Source organism: Callospermophilus lateralis, chromosome 18, assembly GCF_048772815.1.
Source record: "Callospermophilus lateralis isolate mCalLat2 chromosome 18, mCalLat2.hap1, whole genome shotgun sequence".
NCBI lineage: Eukaryota > Metazoa > Chordata > Mammalia > Rodentia > Sciuridae > Callospermophilus > Callospermophilus lateralis.
This window is the reverse complement of record NC_135322.1, coordinates 62,913,124-62,935,890: the sequence shown is the minus strand read 5'-3', so window position 1 is coordinate 62,935,890 and position 22,767 is coordinate 62,913,124. Positions and strand designations below refer to the sequence as shown.

The 22,767-nt window shown below is 59.4% G+C and overlaps 1 protein-coding gene across 1 annotated transcript in view; it reads left to right on the top strand.

The window, feature by feature from the left end:
* The first annotated feature begins 367 nt into the window (after positions 1 to 367).
* The window catches only part of Cotl1 (coactosin like F-actin binding protein 1), a 32,720-nt gene continuing 10,320 nt past the window's right edge, over positions 368 to 22,767 (top strand). Inside the window, exons 1-3 of the mRNA XM_076838361.1 lie at positions 368 to 622; positions 875 to 957; positions 18,210 to 18,367. Of these exons, the coding sequence (XP_076694476.1) occupies positions 546 to 622; positions 875 to 957; positions 18,210 to 18,367 (318 nt within the window). The 5' untranslated portion in view covers positions 368 to 545. The remainder of the gene's footprint in view (positions 623 to 874; positions 958 to 18,209; positions 18,368 to 22,767) is intronic.

Sequence of the window (22,767 nt, the reverse complement as noted above, 5' to 3'; positions counted from 1 at the left end):
GAGTAGAGAAGGGTGAGGGAGGCCGAGAGGTTGGGGAGTCGGAAATGGGGAGGAAAAGGAGTCGAGGGAGAGGGAGCTTCGAGGAGTGGTTGGGAGGAAAGGAGGAGAGTGGCGAAGGGGAGGGGAAGAGCTGCGGGAGCCGAGAGGAGAGCGGGTGGGGGAGGACCGGCCGTCGGGAGGCCCCTGCTCCACCCCGCCGCGGGGTTGCGCCACCCACCGTGGCTGGGATTGGCCGCTGAAGACTGAAGGCGCCCCGCCCCCTGGCCGGAAGACCAATGGAGACAAGGGACGGGGCGAGCCGCCGCCCGTGGGGCCAATAGCAAGGGAGGGGCGGGGCGACCGCGGCCTGCGATCCCAGCGCGCTCTCGCTAGGCAGTCGGAGCCGCCTCAGTGCTCGGAGCTCGCTGGCACCGCGCTGCTGTCGCCGTCGCCGCTGCATCCCGCCAGCCCGCCCTCGGCGCGTTCCCGCCGCGCTCCGATCCCTGCCGCGGGCCCGGGGCGCGCTCGGTCGCTCCGGGCAGTGTTCTGGTTGCAGTCCCGCTGCGATGGCCACCAAGATCGACAAGGAGGCTTGCCGGGCGGCGTATAATCTGGTGCGCGACGACAACTCGGCAGTCATCTGGTGAGGAACTTTTCATTGATCTCCAAGCCCCGCTCCCCGAGCTCTCGAGGGGCCTGGTGCGTCGAACCGTTTTCCAAACGGGACGGATTAAGGGTCATCCCTTGCTGTCTTCTGCATCCTTATTCCAGGACAGCGTGGAAAGCCAGCGCTGGCCCCTTGGCCAGAGCATCTCTTAGATTGGCCTGCTGGAAGCGCTGCACCATGCAACCGCCAGCGCTGATGTGTGTGTTTTTTTCTTCTCCCAACCCAAAGGGTGACTTTTAAATATGAAGGCTCAACCATCGTCCCCGGGGAGCAGGGAGCGGAGTACCAGCACTTCATCCAACAGTGCACAGGTAGGGAAGCGATTCGCGACCTTCGGGGAGATTGTCAGTTCCTGGGGGAGGATCCGCAAAGGCCCAACTGGGAGGAGCTGGTGGGGGTCCTGGGCGCCTCCGGGGATCTGTTGGAGGCACCGGATCTGAGCTTTTTAAAGCCTCATAAAGCCTCTCCCTCTTTGGACCCCGCAGCGGTATGAGTGACCTGCTTGATATCCTGACTCCGTGGCACCCTCTCCAGGCAGCTCCTCTCCTCTGGAGCAGCTCCTTTGCCCCCTGTGGTTCACTGGTTTTCCAGGGTCAGCTCGCACAGTTCCAAACTCCAGTGTCCAACCCAACCCACCATCCTCTTTGTAGGGTTAGTGATCCAAACTCGAAGCCTTCCTGGGGTTTCATGCGGGAGAGAGAAAAGCTACATTGTCCTTTCTCCTACAGCCATGTGTCCTGGTTATGTATGAGCTTCTTAACTTGAAGAATATAAAGCCACATAGGAAAGAATGTAAGCTCTTTGCTTCCATTTATGTAAAATTCTAGAAGAGGTAAATCTAACCCACAGTGGGAAGAATCCAAATAGCCATTTCCTTTAGGGTGCAGAGCTACTGAATGGGCGGGGAGTGGCATGGAGGAGGTGCTGGAGCTGGAAATGTCTTATATTTTGATCTGGAGGGGGTTACACAGGTGTATACTTAAGTGAATGATCATTAAATTGAATACTTAAGATTTGTGTGTGCAATGTGCTCCCTGTGTGAACCGGGAAAGCAAAGAATAGGTGGTGTGGCTCGCCATAAGCCCCTCAGTAGAGGGGAGAGGCTCAGCCTCACTGATAATAGGATCCTGAAGGAGCTGGGGCATGTGATTCCCTCCCAGTCATTGGTCTTAAGTTGGAAACAGGCTTTAGACAAAGGCAGCACAGCCTGGAGGTTGGTTAGGGCCTGGAGGTTGGGGCATGAGCTCTGGATCTCAGGGTGTGGGTTTGAATCCCAGAGCCGCTACTTCCTAGCTGTGTAGGTTAGGCAGGGTACGTGACCTCTGGGGACCTGGGTTTCCTTATCTGCCATAGGACTGTCATCCAGATGGAGTCAGTGTGTGTGAGATGCTCAGGATGGTGCCTCTGCAAACTGTAGGGTCATTTGGGAAATAGAGGAAAGTAGCAAATGGTGCCAGGGATCATGTGGCTTCTTCTTTCCTTAGCTGCTTTCCTAATTGAAATATATTTCGCATTTACTCCAATTCAAAGGGTATTTATGAAGTGTCTACTACGGACAGGGCTTTATTAAGATTGTGTGTGTGTATGTGTGTGTGGGTGGGTGTAAGTAAATGTACTGTTTTCTAAAATTTCTCCTTGAGCGTTGTCTCTAGACATTCATTCATTGCTTTTGTAAATAATTTGCTTAAATTATCCGAAGCACAAAGTGCTACAACTCACTTGGAGAGAGGGTAGAGCAGGACCAAGGCAGGCCTTTGACTCTCTCCTGTCTCTTTGGTGACTGCTTTCGAAAGTGGACTAAGTGTGAACTCCTTCTCCTCTGCACTGTGCACTGTCAGCAACTGTTCTGGCCTTGCCCGCTCTGAGGCTGCGTTTTGCTGGCCTCGTCCTAAATCCTGTGGCTTTCCTCCAGCTGCATACCCATCGTCCCCTCTGCCATCCGAGTCCTGCCTCTGAGGATACTGTTTTCTCCACTGAGAGGGAGAAGGTGATAGAGGAAGAAGGCACCTCATCCTGCCCGCGGGTCCCCTGCAGCCGCTCCTGGCCGCTGGGCACCCGGCTTACTCTAGTGGTCAAGGACACTTCCTTCCTCCAGCCGCCTGTGGCTTTCTGCTGAGCCCTCTGCTCACACTCTGCAGGGATGGGAGTGGGGAGTGTCTGTCTGGGAGCTAAAAATGCTTTTCCTGCTGCTTGTTGATCCTTGTGAATGGGCTGCAGGATCTGAAGGCTCATCTGCTTCAGATGGAGTCTGCTCACTCCCCAGCCATCTGTTGGACAGAACATAGGCAAGTCCCGGTTGTTCTGTCTACTTTTGTTCCTCTTGAAAAGTACGTTCCTTCCCCTGCCACGTCCTCATGACCCACTGACTGTGGACTTAGAACTCCAGCTAGTAACCTCTCTGGCCATTGCTACATGCCAGCCACTGCACTTAACTACCTATCTTGGTTATGCCTCAGATCAGCTCTGTGTAGCAGGGACTACCATAGTTCTCCAGATGCAGGAACTGAGATCACACAGCTAGAAAGTGGCAGGGTTTGGACTTGAATCCAGCTGGGCTGGCTCTGGAACCCATGCTCCTAGCCTCTAGGGAAGAGGCTTAAGTTCTCACCTCTTGAGAGACTCTGATTTACGAAGGACACATTTGCTCCCTTGTGATGCATGGGGAGCCCCACATTCCTGCCAGGTGTCTGGCAGGCCTGAGAAGAAAGTGTCCCTCCTGGCACAGGCTCCTGTTTCCCAACACCTCTCCCCAGGTGTGCAGCAGCTGGAGGCTCAGAAACAGCACCTGGCTTCTCCCTGCATGAACTGGGTAGGGGCTCTGGGGCTCCCTCCTTCCCCAGACGTAAGCTCCCCGGGGCTCTTTTCTGGCCTTGGAAGCCAGCGCCCTGCCGCCTTGACCCTGGTCCAGGGCTGGCCTGGCCCCTCCTTCGTCACCCCTGTGCTGTCACCTCCTCTGCCATAGCTCTGTACCCCAGCCCAGTTCCCGGGAACCCCTGGAAGCCTTGCCAGGGCAGTAGGAACCTGGCAGAGGAGCGCGGCAGGACGCCCAGCTGTAGCCTCTGCGCTGGGAGCTGCCGGGCACAAGCCGCCTCTGCGAGCCTGCCTCCTCCACCCCTGCAGTCCTCTTTCTTTGTCCCCCTTCCTGGGGGCCACTGGGGTGGGTTCTCCTTGAGTGGTGACACAGATGGCCACCAGCTGCTCCAGCCTCCGCCCCTCGGGCAGAGCCATTGTGGTGGAGCATTAGCGAGCCTTTGCCTGAGTTCAGGGTTCCGGAGGGCCTGTCTTTAGCCTGGCTGAGGTCATGGCATCCCAACCCACTCCCTGGGACAGCAAGTGGCCACTTGCATCACAGGCCCACCCCTGGGAGGAGCAGCCTCGCCCAAACCAGGGGACAGTGGGGCGGTGGCTTCAAAGGCAAGAGCCGGCAAACCCCAGCAGGCGCCTTGGCCCTGCCCTCCCCTTCTTCCTCTTTCCTGCAGCTCTGAACCCTTGACCTTCCTCGACTTGCAGCTCCTCCACCCCATCCCCCATCGCTGGAGTGAATCTCCCTACAGCACATCCCCCATCAGCTCATGGGCTCCTAAACCCCAGACCCCCTTCTGCCCTCCAGCCTTCTGCCCCGTCCCCAGCAGCACCTCCTGCCCACAGTGTGGCGCCCGCCCTGTGCACTTGCAGGTGGGCTCCGGGCCCCAGCCTGGCTGCCTTGGATTAGGGGGCCTCCTCTGGGTGGAAATCCTCTGCCCTCTCAGCCCATGGATTTAGCCCCACCCCCTTGTGGAGGCCACGCCTTTTTTATGTCAACTGCCCACCCAGGTTGGCTCTGCCTCTCCCTCACTGTGTGGCCTTGGGCAGGTGCGTCCTTCCCTGTGCCTCAGGGTTTGTGAGTGAAATGGGGACCCTGAGGGGGACTTCTGTCCTGTGCCACATGTCGGTTGTCCTTACTGCTGCTTCCTAGAAGTATTTTACTCTGTGATGCTGTGATGTGCTGTGCTTTCCATCCTGAGGGTTTTGGCCAGTGCCCCCCTCAGCGCACAGTAGGCTGGCCTGCCATGGGCCTTTGGCCCCACGTGGACACACTTGGACCCTCAGCCTGGGGCTGCGTAGGCCCTGGGGGAGCAGTTTGCAGGCGGTGACAGGTTCCGCTGCACCCGGTACCCTGAAGCAGGTGCCTTGTTTAACTTCAACATGGGGGTTCAGCAGAAGGATCTAGGCAGCAGGTCCACTCCACAAGTGTCACCTACTGTGATTGTCATCGTATTTGTGGACTTTCAGTGATGTGGAGTGGAGCACAGGGTCAGCAGAACCTGGAAGTGGGGAGGCCAGGAGGTGCTGGGCGGGGCTGGGGGTCCCTGCGGTCAGCAGGCAGGGGGTGAGGGCAGGGCCAGGTGTGGGCTGAGCTGGGCTGGCTGGACGTGGGCTCTGTCAGACTGTCCTGGGAAGGGCTCCCAGGCCGTGCCTGGTGGCGAGGCGAGGCTCCGGCTCTGTCTCCGCGCTGTCTGGTGCATGTCCCTGTAGAATGCTCAGGGTGAAGACTGCACACAAAGAAGAGAACAACACCAAGATCGGCCCAGCTACGGTTTTGCCACTCAGGTATTTGCGGGCTTGTTCCCTTGCTCCAGGATCCATTCAGTGTGCATCAGTGGCTGCTGGGAGAGGGACCCCTCTGGGCCCCCAGGGTATAGACAGGAGCCCAGAAGACCCTGTCCTCAGGAAGTTGACGGTGGCATCACCCAGGGTGGACCGTGGGACCCATTTTTATCTGTAGTCTTGATATATTTTTTTACATGCATTTTCTGTTATAAAACAGGATCATGGACCTAGGGTCTGGACCAGCTTCCCTCCCCTGTTAACCCTCACTCCCGGCATCCCTCCTGTCTTCCTGTGCTCTTCCTTGGAGCCCTTTTCAATGGCTACAAAACCTTCTCTCATCAGTGCAACATTGTTTAACCAGTCCTCTGATGAGGGACCCCGGAAGCCTTTGTTGCAAGCAGTTTCATTTTGGAAAGAAGCCAGGCATCTGGGAAGGAGTCCAGTTTTTTGGTGTAGATTTTAGAGCTGGTTGGTGAAGAGCATCAGTGAAGGAGCCGAAGTGTCTTCCTGGAACTGTAGCTTGGCTGTGCTGGGTGACCTTGGCCGGGTCTCCTGATTCTGTCTCTGCATCTGTAAGAGGGAGAAGTGACGTCATACGGAGGAAGCTTGTGGAGCTCCTCCTGGCTCAAAGGCTCAATAAATGTGGCTTTGAGTGAACGTGGCATCTTGAGTGGGTGGGCTGGAGTGAGCGGGAGGAAGGGGGGTCCCTGGAAAAGGTGCATCCATCGTGGGTCTTGTCATCAGTGAAGCTCCATCTGGGGCAGGTGTCCTGTGGCGGCTGGATGATATCTGGGTGCAGGTGATATGCCCAAGATGCTCTGTTCAGCCAGGAGTGTTCATTCAGCCCAAAGCATCACTTGCAGAGGTGGAGGGATTGAGAGTTTTGTTCCCACAGCGTCCTATCCTTTGGTGGGGGAGGGGGAGCCTTCCTTCCATGTCAAAGCCATCCTGCTCAGCCAGAGTCATCCAGGGGGCTGAGGCTGCTCCTCTCCTTGGGGAGCCTGTGATCTAGACCTGACCAATCAGAGCAAGGCACACCTCTGCCAACTGTGGTTCAAGGTTGGGCTCAAGTGATTCAAGGCAAGGGGATCATGTTCGGTCCTGGGACTTTGTACAGGGCTTTATCTTTCTCTGGGATATAAACTGGTGAGAATAATGAAGGCTTGGAGCTCACAGGGCCCATCTATATAGAGAAACTGGCAACTCAGCACACACAGAGCCAAAGGTTGCAGACGGAGACCAGATGACATGGTTGACACTCCTGGATTCAGCCACACCTGAAGCTCTTTCTGAACTCTACCTGAAGTCGACTGTTCACTTTCATGAGCCAGTGATTATTTTTATTTTAAATTATCTAGCTCTTGTGGGTTCTCTGTTATTTCCATCTAAAAGAGCCCCGCCCATAGTTTCCAGGTGAGACAGCTGGGCATAGACTCAGAGAGGGTGATCCCGGAGGAGCAAGGAATTAGAAACCCCTCGAGTGAGCACTGGTGGAGGAAGCTGGGGGTATTTCAGCTGGAGGAGGGAGGCCTCGGGGAGACGTGAGTAGTGTCCTCAGGTACTTGAGGGGCTGTCGTTGGAAATTGTGAACTTCCTTGGCGTGCCACCTCCACCCTGGCCCTGTGTGGTCAGGAGTCAAACAGCAGAAATGTCAGGCACAGATTTTAAGAGGATCTGGGGATGAACAGTCACAGATTGGATCGGAAGACCTCAGAGAAGGGGTGAGTCCCCTGTGACAGGAGGCATGTCGAGAGAGGCTGCCTAGCCGCCACCTGGCGTGGCCGTGGGAAGGGCTTGCTCCTGCACTGTGCCCCCAGCCCCATGCCCTGCTTTCTGTGGCCTGGGAGGAGGGACACCATGAGCACAGGCCTGGGTGACGTCCCTTGGAGGAGGGGTCGGCCCTATCTGGATGAGAAGGCCCAGAGTGGTGGGGTAGACCCTGAGGACAGCCTAGAAGGGCTAGAACGTGAAGGACACACTTTGCGCACACAGCAGTGCAACGCATATACAGTTGGCGGTCTCTGTTGTATGGCCTCACACTTGAATATTTTTTTCCCTCTGAGCATGTGGATTTCAGGAATTTAGGTGAGAAGGGAGGAGAGAGTTGGCTCAGGGCCTACGGGCGCTGTGAGTCTGTGGCAGTGCTTGGGACATTGTGAAGCAAGGCCCTTCATGGTCTCTGTCGGCACATGTTTACTGAGCCCCTGCTTCGGGCCAGAAGTGATATTGGATTGTTATTATTAAATGGAGCCATGAAGGGCTGCTGGGTCCTGGCCTTTGCGGTTTGGGGCAGGATTCGGTCTCCATGCCCTCTTCCCCCACTCACCTGTCTCCGGGACACCCTGAGCCCCGCTGCGCAATCTTGTTGTGTCACAGAGTGTGGGGGCTTTGGGACCGCTCCTGGTGTGCTGCTTGGTGACATTTGCATTGGCTTTTGTGTTTGTGGCCACGTCTCCTGTGACGTGGTTGGTACGTGTCCGTCTTCTGATAAGTACAGTGTTCCTTGCCAGAAAAGGAGTCCCATAAAGATGAGCTGAATTGAGTCTTTGTTTCTGGAAACTTCTCAGGCGTCGTGGGAAGGTGTTGTGTAGACTTCACAGGTGCGCAGGGGCCCCAGCGCCACCCCTCCACCCACCCGCCCCTCTCCTCCTGCCGTGCCCTGGGGCCCCTGGAGCATGGCGCCCCGTGCCCAGCTGTGGCCATCTTCTCATGGCCAAGTCCAGCGGCTCTTTGTCTTTCTTCCACTTTCCTCCCTCCGGCCCCTGTGGGTGACCGTGGCCTGCTGAGGAGATGCCGCCCCCGCCCTGCCCCTGTGGCGACTGCTCAGTTCCCCTTTCTTGCCTCTCCTCTCACTTCCTCCTGTCGGTTCTCGTTCCCCTCCCTGGGCTGAAAGTCTGCAGCCTCTGTTTCCTGGGCTCCACCCTTGACCATGGCTGTCTCTTCCAGGACTTCTGCCCTGAGCATCCCCCGCTGCCCAGCCCCGTCTGGGCCCCGTGAAGGGACTCCAGGCCAGAGGTGGCTCCCTGAGCTTCACTCCAGTGTGTGCCCAGCCCCCAGAGGCATTCTGTGGCTTACCCCCTCGGGTCCAAGTGCTTAGACACGACGCGGGGTGCCATTGTGCGGGCGCTGGCCAGCTGGCCCTCCCATGTGTGTCCCCAGCACACACAGCTCTGACCTCACGGTGCCTAAATCCAGGCACCGCGTGGGCGCTCCGCCTGTGCTCATCAGGTTCTCCATCTCTAAGGGAATAACGAGGCCCGGACACGGGAGCAGGTGTTCTCTCCACCTCACTGACGGGACCCTGTGTCCTTGGAGAGCCCAAGCCCTGGCTGGAGACTGCAGTCAGGGGAAGGCGGACTTTGCACCCAGACCTGGCCTGCTGCTCTGAGCCGCCCCCCTCTCCCCCTTCCTGTCCTCTGCTGGGGTCCCCTGTCTGCCTGAGGGCTTCCTCCACCACGCTTTCCCCGAGGGCTTCTAGACACCTGTCAAGGCCCAGGGTAAAGATCCCCTGCTCAGAAGCCCTCATCTTTGTGCGTGCGCAGTGTTGGGCATGGACCCGGCCCTGCGCCGCCTCTGAGCTACATCCTCAGCTCTTTACAGATTTTTTTTTTTTTTTTTTTTTGGTTAAATTTTGGAGTCTTGTTAATTTACTCAGGCGGCCCTGGACCTTGTGGTCTTCCTGCCTCAGCTGCTGGGGTGACAGGTGGCCACTGGGGTGACAGGTGGCCACCGTGTCACCCTCCCCACTGTGCTGAAGCCCTCTGTACCTTCATGGTGTTGACCGCATGTGCCGGTGCTGTGCGTGTTCCTCCCTCCGTGGGGAGGTGCTGCGGGGAACCTGGGCCCCCTGGGGGGTGTCCTTGGGGGAGAGTCCCTGACCTCTTGGTTAGCGAGCTCCCAGGTTCCTTCTCCCAGGGACGTGTTTGTTGTCCCTTTAAGGGGCCTGAGTCAGGGGCCGTAGCCTGGCAAGGGGCTTTCCCAGCAAGTGCTGGCATGCCATCCTGTGTCTGTGTCTCGGGAAGAGAACCCGTACTGCCCAGGTCCACTCTCGGTGGGACTACACGTGAGCTGTGGGACCTTGGGCTAGTTGTCCAGCCTCGTGCCTCAGGGTCCCTGTAGACAGCTCTGGCAGAAAGGCTCTTCCTGAACCCTGGCCACCCTCTGCCCACCTGTCCTGCCCTTCTCACCTGCATTGGCTTTAGGTAGGGGCCCCCACAGCTGAATCCAAGGCTAGGACTTGGGTGTCATTGGGGCATTTGGGAGGTGAACCCAAAAGCAGGAGGCAGGGTGCAGGGAGGGCTCTGTGTAAGTTGGCAACTGGGGGTGGGGTAGGGTGTGTGTGCCTGGGAGGACCCACAGGAGGAAGGCACCACGGCCATCCACTCGTGTCCCCCACTGGCCCAGGGGCTCCCTCAGGGGCTGCAGGCCTGCACGGCTTCAGGTGTGTCTGTGGGGTCAGCAGCTGCCAAGGTTTCAGAGACAGGCCCACAGCAGGGCAGAGCGCCCACCAAGGCTGAGGCCTTGTGTGCCCAGCTGCTCTGAAGCCAGGGGAGGGCTGGGCCCCGGGGCCCAGGTTCAGGAGGGGTCCACTTGCAGCACCCTGCAGCACCAAGGTCACAGGTGCACGCTGGCGCCCGGGGCCAGGGCTCTCTGGGCTGGAACCTGGGCTGTTTTGTTCTTCTGCACCTGGAACAGCCCTGCAGTCTGCACAAGAGATAAGGAGGGACAGTCCCCTGAAGTGTTTGAGAGCTGGGTCGTGCCAGAAGGCCCGGCATCCTGTTCCTGCGTAGTGTCTGCAGCGTGAGCCTCCTGGCTGCCACCCGGCCACGTGGCTGCCTTGGGCCTGGCCCAGGTCTCCCCGAGAGCCCGGTTTCGCTGTTCTTCTTTCTGCTTAATTTTATGCTTTTAGCCTCCCCGTCCAGCTCTGAAGCTGGGCAGCAGCGGGACCCCAGAGGCCTGCTTCTGAAAGCCGGGGTTTTATTTTGCCATTTAAAGTTTTATGTCATTGGTGCAGCTTGAAAGCGACCTGCCATAGATCCCGTTCTCAGTTCCGTACTGAGTGTGCGGCCATCTCCCTTCCCCTGGGCACTTGTTCTTGTTTTGCCTTGTGTGCGGTGTGGGCTTCCTCACCAGTAATTAACCTGCCTGTGATCACGGGTCGGCCCCGCCACCTCCCCGTGCCAGGAGCCAGCCGAGGCCTCGCATCAGGGTCCTACTCTGCTGTGACACGTACCCCAAGCCTAGTGACCTGAAACGACACAGAGCCACCACCTCACGGTTCTGGAGGCCAGGAATCTCTCTGGTCTGGGCTTGGCCAGCTCCTCTGGAGGCCCCAGGGCAGGATCTGCTCAGGGACTTTGCCAGTTCCCAGAGGCCACCATGTGCCTTGGCCTGGCCAGTGGCTGCCCGTCCTCGAGATGCCATCTCCAGATCCTGACTCTGCCTCCCTCTTCCTCACTTGAGGACCGCGTGATGACCCTGGGCCCACAGATAATCCAGGACGGTCTCCCCATCTCAAGATCCTTGACTCAACCACATCCGCAAAGTGCCTTCTGCTGAGCGAGGTCACGTTCACAGCTCCAGGGGACATGGATGTCACTTGCCCGCCCCACACGTCTACTCTCGGTTTCATTCAACCTACACCCTAGGCCAGTGGGAGGCCCTGCTGTCACCCCCATTTCAGAGACAGGACACTGAGCTCAGAGATGTGCAGGCACTTGCTGGACAGCACAGAGCTGGGCTCCTGACGCTGCTGTTGCAGACACCTGCAGACGCAGCCCGCGAGAGCCGAGCCCAGAGCATGAGGCTCTCTCCTTGAACCCCGAGGGACAGGCCTTGTGCCTGCGCCCCTGGCGGGGTGAGTGTGGCTTTTTCTCACTTTTTTGGGGTCAGTGTCTTGGTCCTTGGTGAAGTGGAAGACCCGCGAGGTCCTGGGGCAGTGCTGCTGTCCAGCGCCCTGCCGTTCCTGGGCTTGACTTCTGACTGCCCCACTTGGGCCTGCAGGGAGCCCCTTGTCATCAGAGCTGACTTGGGAGTCGGGGTCTCCCCTTTCCTGGCTGTAATTGCACCCTGCTCATAAAATGGGGCTTATTATTCCTGAATGGCAAATAAAAGAGGCCGCTGCCCGGGGCAGGCCAGGGGCACTGGGGCTTCTGGGGAGGGGGGAAAGAACCTGGCTTCAGGCTGGGCAGCCCTGGGGGGACCCCTGGTTGGCCCTGCAGTCCCAGACCCTCTGGGCCCTCCCAGCAGGGGACAGAGGGGGGCCTGTGCTCACCACGGGGCTCTCATGGCCTGACCTGGGCGCTGCCCGGTCTGTTCTTGGCTTGGCCAAACCTGGCCGCCTTGCAATATCCCGGGGATGCCGCCCCCTCTGGGCTGTCCCCACGCATTTTCCAACAAGTGTGTTCACCGGAGACCCTCTGGCCACAGCCAGGGACACCGGGAGCTCCATCCAGGCAGGGATTGGTGAGTGCGTCACAGAGTGACCTCGTGGAGGCACCAGAACCCACTGAGTCGTGGCCCGGCGAGGGCGAGGTTCATGGCGTGTGGAGGGCGCCTCAGTTTCACATCTGTAAAGGAAACAAGGCGAAGGGTGACTGAGGGGCCAGGAGACCACTCGGAGCAGGGCCCAGTGTGGGTCCGTGGCCCTCGGTGACGGGTTGGGTCTCCTCTTCCTCTGGCCTTTGTTCTACACCCCCTGGTGGCTGATGCCCAGGGGAAGCTCTGCCTCTTCTCAGACCTGCCTTCCCCATGGCCACTCACCAGCCTCGGGCCGCAGTCATCCCTCTCTGCACCCAGTCTGCCTCCTGCTGCCTCCACTGGCCCCACCACAGAGGCCTCCATCTGGCTGGTCTCCTTGTCTTTCTCCTGTTCCTCTTCCTGTCTAACCACTTTCAAATCATGCTGTGTCCCAGGCCCATCCCGAGGGCTTTACTCTGTCAACTGGCGTTGCCTTTCAGCCCCTATGTGTCCCGCCAGGACGAGGATGGAAACCCAGCTCCTGCTGCTCGCGCCCTGGGTTTGCATCTGGGCCTCACCGAGCGAATAGATACCTCGTTTCATAGCTGCAGAACCTCAAGGAGAGTGGAGGTTCCCGTGCAGACGTCCGCGTGCGTTAGTGGATGTGGGGATCGTAAGAGCCAGATGAGTCACCTGGGAATGTGCGTGCTGGGGCGGCCAGCTCTGGGGCCAGTGTGTCGTGGACACCAGGGGAGGAAAGCCCTTGGCATATTCTGTCCCCACTGTGCGAGGCTCCAAGGCAGAGATGGAGAGGCCTGCCCTGCCTAGAGAATTGGGCATCAGAGAGAGATGCCACTGGGCCATTTTGCGCAGCCGGAGAGAGGAGGAGCTGGGACCTGCACTGGGCTCCTGGCTTCACGCTCTTCAGGCCGGGAGCGGCTGTCCCTGAAGGCCCACACTCGGGACGCACGTGACAGAGAGCCCCTCGTGCGGGCCTTGCTCCTGCTAGTTGTGCTGCCCGGCCTGGCCTGCCCTTCTGTTAAGGGGCAGTCTGGGGAAGCCTGTCATTTGCTTTGTCCACACTGGGCCATTTCAGCAGCCTGTTTGCTCCTGCTCCTGGGGGTGGAAGTCACACTTACAACCTCCAGGAGGGGAACGGTTTGGTTCTGATGAAACGTCACCTCCCACTGAACTGAAACAGAGCCGGGAACTGGGCCTGGAAAGCCCCAGAGAAGCCAGAGACGCTGCGCAAGGGCTGTCTGTTGACTCAGAACTGCTAACTGAGCATGTGCGGGGTGGGCACTGTCTGGGAGCCCAGGATGTGGAGGGAGCGAGATCCCGGCCCTCAGGGGGTCCTTCAGAGCCTCTGGAACGCCCCATACCTACCTGAGTGTGCCCGCTGGCCCGTGGCAGGTCAGAACGAGAGGCAGAGCTGGTGGGGCCGCCCCAGCCTGCCTGCGGAAGCCGGCTGGCCTGGGTTCTGTCGAACCTCCCCACGCCCACCTGCAGCAGCAGGAGCTGCTTGGCCCTTGCCCTGCGGGCCCGTGCCCTCAGAGCCACCCCCGGACCCAGGCAGCTGATTTCCTGCTGTCTTGGCCGTCCCCGCAGTGCCCGGTGACCACGGTCACAGCAATAGCATCTCTGTGTTCCCTTGCGGCGTTTTTTGGCCTGCTCCTCTGCTTCCTGAGAGTGGGGATTGTCTTGTTAGGCAAAGTCCCCGGGTCACAGGTTGTCAGTAAGTGTTTGTCAGAGGATTCGCTGACACCAAAACCACAGTCGCCCCCGCAGTCACCCCGACTCCCGCGCGGGTGGCCCTGAGCATCTCGCTGTGGATGTTTCGATGTCCTACTCAGAGTCCCCAGGGAGGGTTCGAGCCCCCGTGCGCCTTAGTGAGAAGCTGGAGTCGAGGAACATGCTGACTTCCATATTAGGAAGTAAGAGCCAGCCGTGGGGGAAGCCTGCAGTTCCGGTGTAATCTGGGTATCCAGATCAGCCGGCTCCCCCGGGCCTTGCTGGAGGCCTGCCTTCCTGTCCTCTGGCTCTCCTGCACCCGCCTCCTCGCGCTCTCCGTCAGACCTGCAAAGCTGGGTCATGGGCGTGTAATGAGAACTCAGTTAGTGGGGGTCACTGGCAAGGCTGCTGCTGGGGTAGCAGGACACAGTGGCGGGCTGCAGGTACAGGGCGCCAAGGCGCAGCCCAGGGGTGACCACGTGCAGGACAGAGGGCGGGGACAGTCTCCCTTCACCTCTGCAAGGGGCAGACTTGGGCGAAAACAGAGCTTCCATCTCTTCACCAGTGGGTCTGCTTTATCTTTCACATTTTTCAAGATTCTCTCAACACTTGGAGGGCGTGTTTTGTTTCATTCTGGATTTTATCCATCGGGGAAACTAAGGGACTGAGCAAGGAGAGGGGTGATCGGAGGCCTTTTGGCTCATGTGCGTCCACCCCAGGGAGCCGGACCAGTGCCCACCCAGCCCTGCTTCCTCTGGGAGGAGGAGAGAGGGCCTCTTCCCCTCTCCTTTGCAGGGCAGTGCCCTTGCCCCACAGCCCCCTGGGCAGCCGTCCGGGAGCCAGCCACTGCATGACCACTGTCCAGCTGCCGCCTTGCCCTGGTGGCAGGAAGTCAGAATTCTTCCCATTTTCTTTCCTGCTCGCTGCGGGGAGAGCTGGGTGGACAGAGGCAGGCTTTGTGGGGCGTGTGCCTTCCCTTTCCTGAGCTTGTTTGCAGACTCTTGGAGGCTGCAAGAGCAAGGTCAGCTCGGGAGCTGGCTGCAATCATGTCTGCTCTGGAGCAATTTCCTCCCGGGCCCCTTCCTCTTTCCTTTGTCTTGCTCTCAAGTTCAGTGGTGGGTGGAAATTATGAAACTACTCTCTCTTTTCTTTCTGTGGGCCCCAGAAAATTTGTAAGGTGTCTCCTGGGTGTCCACCACCGCAAACCAGGCAGAGCAGGGAAAGGGACATCACAGAAAGAGTAGCTAAGAAGATAAGAAAAGACTCATGCCAAAGTTTGTGGGGTACTCAGGCGGTGGGACCCCTGCTTTTGCTTATTTCTAATTATTTTTCACCTGGTGTGAGCTTTGTGCGGAATGAGGAAAATCATCTAAAGCATTTGCAAAAGCCTGAGAAAGTTGTGCAGGGCAGGTTCTCAGTCTCAGGATTGCGTCCCCCTGATAGGACTGGCTGTGGGGCCAGCAGCAGAGACTAGAATCTCTTTTGCAAGAAGACAAGGCTCCTAGTCAGGTGGACTGGATGCAAGTGCTGTGTGGGACTGGCCGGAAGTTCACCACTCCTGCGACGACTAGTTTGGGGGCTGGGGGTCCTCGGGAGCTTGGTGGTTGTCTTGGGGGAATTCTGTGTAGCTCATCCTGACAGTGGGCTCTGGAGTTCCAGGAACCCTGACCTCCCCTCCCTGTCCCCTTCCCCCCACTCGGTGGTCCTCCCCCTTCTCCTGTTCCCTTTTCTTGCCGGGCTCAGCGGGGTCCTGCCTGGCCTCCTCCCCTTTGCCTCCTGGCCTTCCCTTGTCATGTCCTGGGTGCCGTCAACCTGGTGGGGTCAGGGTGGCCCAGGGGCCGTGTCACCCAGGTGACCCCTTGTTGGCCTGGGCTGAGGCTTGGTAGACCAGCCGAGGGGCCAGATGCCTACGGAGCCCTTCCTGCCAACCCTGCAGGGTGGGCGAGAGGCACAGGGCGCAGGGAACCCTGCACAGCAGCTCTGTCTCCTGTGGGTCTTGGGTGTGGGAGTCCGTGGCCGGATGGTCCCGTGGTCCTCAAAGGTGTCATGCTCAGGAGCCACCCTCAGGAGCCGCTGTGTCCTCTGGGTCCGTGGGCCATGGTGTTGAGAGGCTGACCCCAGAGCCCCTGCCCGCTCACTCCCTCCCAGGGGAAGGGGTGGGGGAGGGGCTGCACCCCGGACTGCACCCCGGCAGCGCCTTGTCCTCTGGTCCTGGCTCCTCCCCCACCAGCCCTGGAGGGTGGTTCTCACCGCTGGCCCCTCCCATCCTCCCCTTCCTCCTTCACTAACTCAGGGGCTCTCCAGCTTTGGTGGCATTGGGGTCACCCTGGGGGCTTGTTCCCACATGATTTCCAGTCCCTGTCCCTGGTTTCTGAGTCTGTAGGTCTGGGTGCCCCTGAGAGTTCACTTTTTCCCTTGGAATTTTTGGTGGATCCCCCTCGGGACCTCTGTTTTAGACTTGACCCGTGCCCCAGGGAAGGGCTGTCTGGTGGCTCATCACTTGGGCCCCGGGTCAACAGACAGCCAGGGACGAACCTCCTGACCAGTTTTGTCCACGCGTGCACACGTGCGCACACACGCACACGGAAGTTCAGCTGTGCTTTTTGGCTGCCGTCCCACATTTCTCTGTCCACACCGGTGCTGGAGAGTGACCTCCCTTCCCAGCGCAGTGACCAGGCTGCTGTCTATTCAGAGAAAAAAAGGCCCTTCCTCTGGCTGCCCCGGGCGGCCCTGATGGCCGTGAAGCCCCTGCAGGGTGGTGGGGAGACAGGCCCAGGGATGCCTCGGCCGCCTGTCCCAGTGGAGCTGAGCGGCGATGATGGCAAGCGCTGCGTGACTCTGGCTGCCCAAAAATGTGCTCGTCAGCAGCCTTGTCCACCGACCATTGTCGGATAAGCCCCCACAGTCACGCGGTAAGGTCCCTCCGATCATCTACATGACATCAGCCTGTGGTTCTGGAAGGTTCCCAGTGCCCTTGGGGGCAGGGCTGTGACTTACCTCTTGTGCCTCTGTCTTCTGCTGGGGCCGCGCCGGGCCCCCTGGGACTCGGGGTCTCACTGGGCGACTCTCGTGGTTCTCCACCAAGAACAGGGTGACAGGGTGATGGCTGAGGCCTGGTGCTGCCAGGATAGACCTGGAGGGTCTGAGAGAGGCGAGGGAGGGGCTTTGGGACCCAGGACGTCCATGCCCTTGGCTTCCTCGAACACCTCACATGGCCCCTGGGCTCTGGTGTGACCTGTCCAAGGGTGACGTGGGTGGGGATGAGCTACCCGTCCTGTGCGCAGTGCTGTCGTGACAACCCGATGAGATGATGTGTCAGGGTGTTCTGTGAGCCACGGGGCTGTCCCAGCTGAGGGTCTTGCGTTAGCAAGTCGGTGAGGGGGGGTCCTCCTTGAGGAGCCGGGAGCCTCCATTGCCCGGAGGCTGCTGGCTGGGGTCTTGGAGGTGGCTCGTGTACTTGGGTGGGACTCGGCATTAAAGGCCCACAAAGACTCCAAGAAGAATGGCGTGATTAAAAACCAAACAGAGGCAGCCCCTCCAGGCCCGAGGCTTGGACCAGCGGAGGCACCAGTGGCTTGGGAGCCTCTCCACACAGACCCACTGACCAGGGTTGAGGCCCATCTCCCAGGGATTCTAATCCTTGACAGTGTGGTTGATCCCTGAGAAGTCCTACAGCCACCTCAAGTGGCTGACACAGGACAGGTGACTCCAAACCAGCAGCCCTGCACTTGTGAGGAGCTGTGGGGAGGATGGCGGCCCCAGACAGGTGGGCAGCTGCGGTAGGCTGGACTGAGCCGAGCAGGGTGTGCGGCTCCTCCGGAAGCCCATTGTGGGGGAAGCCCGAGGGCCCCAAGGATTCAGGGACACACAAGTCTAGACCACAGGCTCCCAGCCAGGGATGCTTCTGCCTCCAGGGCACATCAGGCTTTTGGGTTGTCACAGTGGGGGGTAGGGGTGCTCCTGGGGACTAGCGGGTGGAGCCAGGGATGTTGCAGGACACAGGATGGCCCTGGCACAGAGATGCCCCCCACACACACACATACACACACGTGCCTGCACATGCACTCTTAAAACACTTGAGAACATGGAGTGACATTTTGGCAGTGGATGGGGGCCTTAGCGCAGTGGATGGTGGAAGGGGTTTTGGAGCGACTCTTAATGAAAGGAGTGTGGCTCATTGGATCAGGACCTAATGCAGACCAACGGGACACCCCCGGGTCATTTAATAAGAACGAGTATGTGACCAGCGGAACACCCAGCGGAGAAGCTCAGGATTCACCAGGGCCTGCTTGTCTAGCCGTAGCTGAGCGTCCCCAGGGGACCCAGGCCTGGCCCAGGCCCAGGCCGAGGCTCTCCTGCCCCACTGCAGTCGGTGCAGCTGGCTTCCTGACTCCGCAGGGTCTTCCCCGATTAATGGAGCCTTAAAGATTGAGGGAAGAAGTGCGGGTGAATTTCTGTTCCCCAAATCAGATCCGTAATTTGACCTTGACCCTGAGGAGGCTGTGGAGATTGCAGCCCGAGGGACCACGGGGTGTCACGTGACTGCTGTGCGCCTCCCTCCCCACCAGGAACCCACACTGATGTGTGAAGTGGGTGGGGGGTTAGAGGAGGGCGCTGGCCCAGGCCAGTGGTCAGGTCCCCTCTGCCTCCACCTCCGCTGCAGGCCTCTATCTGCTCATGCTCCCCCGCTGCTCCCGGCCCTGTCTGGCGTCTAACCCGGCACCCATGCCCTGGCCCTGTCTGGCGTCTAACCCGGCACCCGCTCTCTTTGCCGTTGGCGCAGATGACGTCCGGCTGTTCGCCTTTGTGCGCTTCACCACTGGGGACGCCCTGAGCAAGAGGTCCAAGTTCGCCCTCATCACGTGGATCGGCGAGAACGTCAGCGGGCTGCAGCGCGCCAAGACGGGCACAGACAAGACGCTGGTGAAGGAGGTGGTCCAGGTAACCGTCCTGGGTTCCTTGGGGCCGGGGGTGGCACCTCACAAGGACAGGGAGTGCGGGTGGGTTCCTGGATCTGGTGTGGCCGGACCTGGCATGGTCTCCGCCTCTGCCGTTACTGGGCTGGTTCAGGAGGCCGAGGGGACGGTGCCTGGTGGGCCATCCCGGCCGTCACGTCACAGAAACATCAGCCAGCTCACAGAGAAGGGCTACCAACGTGGCAGCCACCACCCGGTCACATTGTGGACGACACCCAGCGGTGGCCATGAGCTGTCCTCTCTGGGCAGTGGGCACCTGCTGGCCTTAGGAGGGAGAGACGCACTTGTGGTCTGGTGTGTAGAGCGACAGAGGTGGTGTCTGTTGCACACCCCTGGACCGGGCAGCTGGGACGGCCTGTGGGGCTGAGGAAGGGGGCGAGGTGGTGCGCCCTTGGCCTGTGCCTGAGCCCTGAGACCTCTCTTCGTCAGGTTCTGTGTCTTAAGTCTGTTTCATCCTGTCCATTAAAAAAACAGACACTGTTGGAGCCCCCAGGGTCTCTCCTTGAAGTGAGGTGTGGGGCAGCCTGAGAAAGGGAGCTGGGTCCAAGAAGATGGACAGGGAGGGTGAGAGCACTGCTTCCCAGAGGCTCTCAGGCGCAGAAGGATCCCTCGAAACCTGAGCCAAGGACTCCTTTCCTCCTTCAGTGAGTCTATACTGTGGTTTGCAGCTTTTCTGTACATCTACATAGAGCTCTTCCAAAATTAAACTTTGATTTAGAAAAAAAGGAAAGCAGCAGCAGCACATTTCCTGTTGCCTCCGTTGCACACTGTACTCTCCCCACCAGCTCCCCTGCCCTATGCACCTGCATCCCTGCTGTGACAGCCTGCAGGTCACTGCGAGTCTGCAGCCTCTCTTAGGTAACAGAACCCATCAGTTACGTGGCTGCGTGGTCTTCGTAACCCACGTTTTTCTGGTAGCTGGCTGCCCCACTGCCTGATTGGGCTGTGAGGTACTGAAGGCCCCCTCTCTTGGCTCTGGGTTTGTTTCCAGTTCTTATTTTTCTAACTAAAGTTCTGACCAGCGCTTTAGGACACACAGCACTTTCTCCCTCCTGTGGGTGGTTCAGAGCGCGGTCCCAGGAGGGACTCTGGAGTGGGTCTGTGTGCCCACTGTGGTTGTCGGGGGCCCGGCCTGGGACAGAGGATATGCTCAGTCGTTTCACTGAACAGCCTTCTGGTTCACACTGGCCCTGGGCCCTGCAGGACCCGGGCCCTTTCCATCCCCAGCGAAGAAACCCCGTGCTCCCTGAGCCTCTGCAGAGCCTCCGCTGAACCTGGGACTCCTGTCCCTTGGTTAAGTGGCCAGCGACCCAGGTTGATCCCGGGGCTTGAGTCTCTGGTGGGAACCTTCCCGTGGGCCAGGAGTGATCATTCTTGTATTTGTGACCTCAAAGAAGTTGAAGCCGAAAGGGGAGCTGCCTGGGTCCAGGAACCGGGAGGCAGGGCTCGGCTGGGGGTGTGGCAGGAGCCCCATGTTTCCTGTCTTCCCTGAGGTCTGGTTTCCTCTGGGTTTGACCAGCAGCTGGGCCTAGCAGGAGAACCGTCCGCGGTGGCCGCCCTTCCAGGACAGGATAGGGGCTCCTCCCTGAGCGCCAGTCAGTGCCTCAAGAGGACCCCGTTGGCCCAGCTGGCGTCACGTGCAACCTGTGGGGCTGGAGACGGGTTCGTGATAGGCAGCCCCGTGTGATCCTGCTGTTCACAGGGATGCAGGCAGCAGGAGAGGCAGGGTGACCGCCCAGGCAGCGGTGTTGGCTCGGAGCAGCCAGGAGGCTGCCCTGAGCTACAGCAGTGGCCACTGTCACTGCATGTCTCAGTTCCGCGTTTTCAAATGTCAGTTATCTGAGCCGAGGCTCCGGGGCTGTGCCTGGAACCCAGCTGCCCGGAGGAGGGTGGAAAGTCCAAGGCCAACCTGGGCACCAGGGCCAGGCCCTGTCTCCAGGAGGAGCTGTAGGAGGCTTCACTTCTCCAGTCATCAAGGGGACCCTGGGTGGCTGCAATGGTTCTTTCCACACCTAGAAAACTCGTGCCGGGACTGGCTGGTGTCACATGCCCCTCTGCTTATTTAACAGGGACTCGGATGCTCTCTGAGGGTCCTTCCAGATGGATCCGGGTCTGGGGTGGGTCTCTCCCCTGTGGTCAAGATGGTGACGACCCTTAACTGCAGCAAAGCCTGAGGACACCCTGCTGTGCTGTGTGCAAAGCTTGGCCCTGGCTGGGGTTGCTGGAGTCGAGGGCAGGTCTCTGGGCCACTGCCTGTCTGGCTGTGGTTGTCCCTCCTGCCCAAGCCTCAGGTCCCCATCTGTAAATCGAGGAGCCGAATGGGTTGACTTGCTGTGCTCGGGTCTATTCTGAATCATTCCGAGTGATTTTCTTTTCTCAAATGTGCTGATTTATTTTGAGAGGCACTTTCCCTCTAACGGAACCTTGCTTCGCGTTGGCAGAGAGGCAGTGTGGCGCAGTGGCCCGGGGGAGAACTTCAAGCCCCATGGCCCGGGTTCATGTTTGGGCCTCATCACTTACAGTGTGGCCTCAGACACGTGGCTTGCCCTCTCTGAGCCTCAGTCACTTAGTCAGAAGCAGGCGTGAGATGGTAGCTGCCTCTTGGGGTCACGGTGGGGGTTAAACATGCAGATGGGGGTCGGCGCTCTGGACGCGGCTGGACACCTGGAGCAGCAGCTCTTATTCTGGGTTTTCCTGTTTAGACCCCACGGGGAGGGGGCTGGGCAGGAGGTGATTCTGCACCCGGGCCGTCTCTGCAGGAGAGGTGGCTGCATGTGTTGAGCCCCGGGCTAGGTGTCCTATTTGTCACCCATACTGCCCGGTGTCTTGCCGAGGGTTTGCAACACAGTCTCAGCCTCAGCGACACAGGAAGGGCCTGGCCCTGCCCCATCCAGCAGTGCCGACTCCAGGCAGGCCCTCCTCCCTCTGTGGCCACCACACAGTGACATCAGCACCTGGGGAACCAAGGCCCAGAGCAGTGGTAGGACCTCCCCAGACCCAAGGTGACACTGGACACTCAGCAGAGCTGGGGCCGGATTAGAATTCCAGAGTCCCACCCGGGCCACTGGCCGGGACACACCTACAGCCAGGAAGACAGGACCGAGCCAGGCAGCTCCCCAAGGCCACGGGAGCAAAGTCCGTGGGAGAGCTGGGCTGGCCAGGGACGCTGGGCGCGAGTCCTGGGAATGGCTGGCTGCACAGCACGCACGGCTGCTTCCAGTACCATCCGCTGCAAGCAAGGGCCCAGCGGTGCCCAGGACAACACTCCCGCCCCATTGTTCTGGGGCTGTGGGACCCTGGGACCATGCGGTGGCCACTGGTGGGGCCTGCCCACTGCCTGCTGGGCCGTGAGAGCTGAGCCGCCTGCTCGCGGTGATTGTGCCTGTCTGGCCAGCCAGCCTGGCACGGGCGCCTTTTATTCATTTTGAACACGTGCTCATTCCTGAGTCCAGTCTCCCTGGGTGAGATCGGCTCGAGGAGGACGGAGGCCGCTTCTCCCACCCCAGGGGTGCAGGCGGCAGGGACCGGCGTGAGGGACAGGCTGTGGGGCCGGGGTGCGAGCTGCAGGCCAGGGTCTGCTCTGCTGCTTCTGATCCTGCGCAGAGCGGGCTTTGTCCAGGATCCTCCCACTCACCGTGGCCAGATGACCCAGCCTCCCCTCGAGGCCTCCCGTGTCCCAGGGTGGCGATAACATTAGCAACAGTGGCTTATCATGTCCTGTGGCCTCCACTCAGAGCCTCTCCACCTACCCCGTCGCTTGTCCTGCACAAGGCCAGGCTCCGGCTCCCGTCTTGCAGGTGAGGAACTCGAGGCCCGGGAGGTGGAGTGAGGAAGTCCAGTCCCAGTGCCGGGAGCCAGACCGTCTTGCCCCAGCACAGTCCAGCAGCGTCACCTCGGTGCCAGTCCCCACAGCGCTCCTGCACCAAGAAAACCCTTCCAAGGCCAAGGGCGTGCGCTGCAGGAACTCTATCTCGCAGGCTCGAGTTTTATCGGCAAGCTCAAGGCTCTGAGAAGTCCTGTAGAAACAGACCTTTGACGTCTGATTTCAGACTGGCAAGTTCTTGATCTTTCGTAAAAGCAAAACTTCTTTTAAACTGGAAATTGAACTTGGTGGCTCACAGTTTAACCTTTTTGATATTTTAGCTCCATTGACTGACCTGTGGACTCAGGACCCTTGTTCAAGTAATCCTATCTCTGGAATCTCTGTATTCTCACTTAGGAACAAAGAATGTGAATTTTCATGGAGTTGGTGGAGGGGTTAAAGGAAGATAGTGGCTGTGACAAGAGTCTCTCCATTTTGGAGCCTGGTGAACTCCTATTCATCCCTTAAAACCCCGTCTCTTGCCCAGCTCCTCCGCCAGCCTT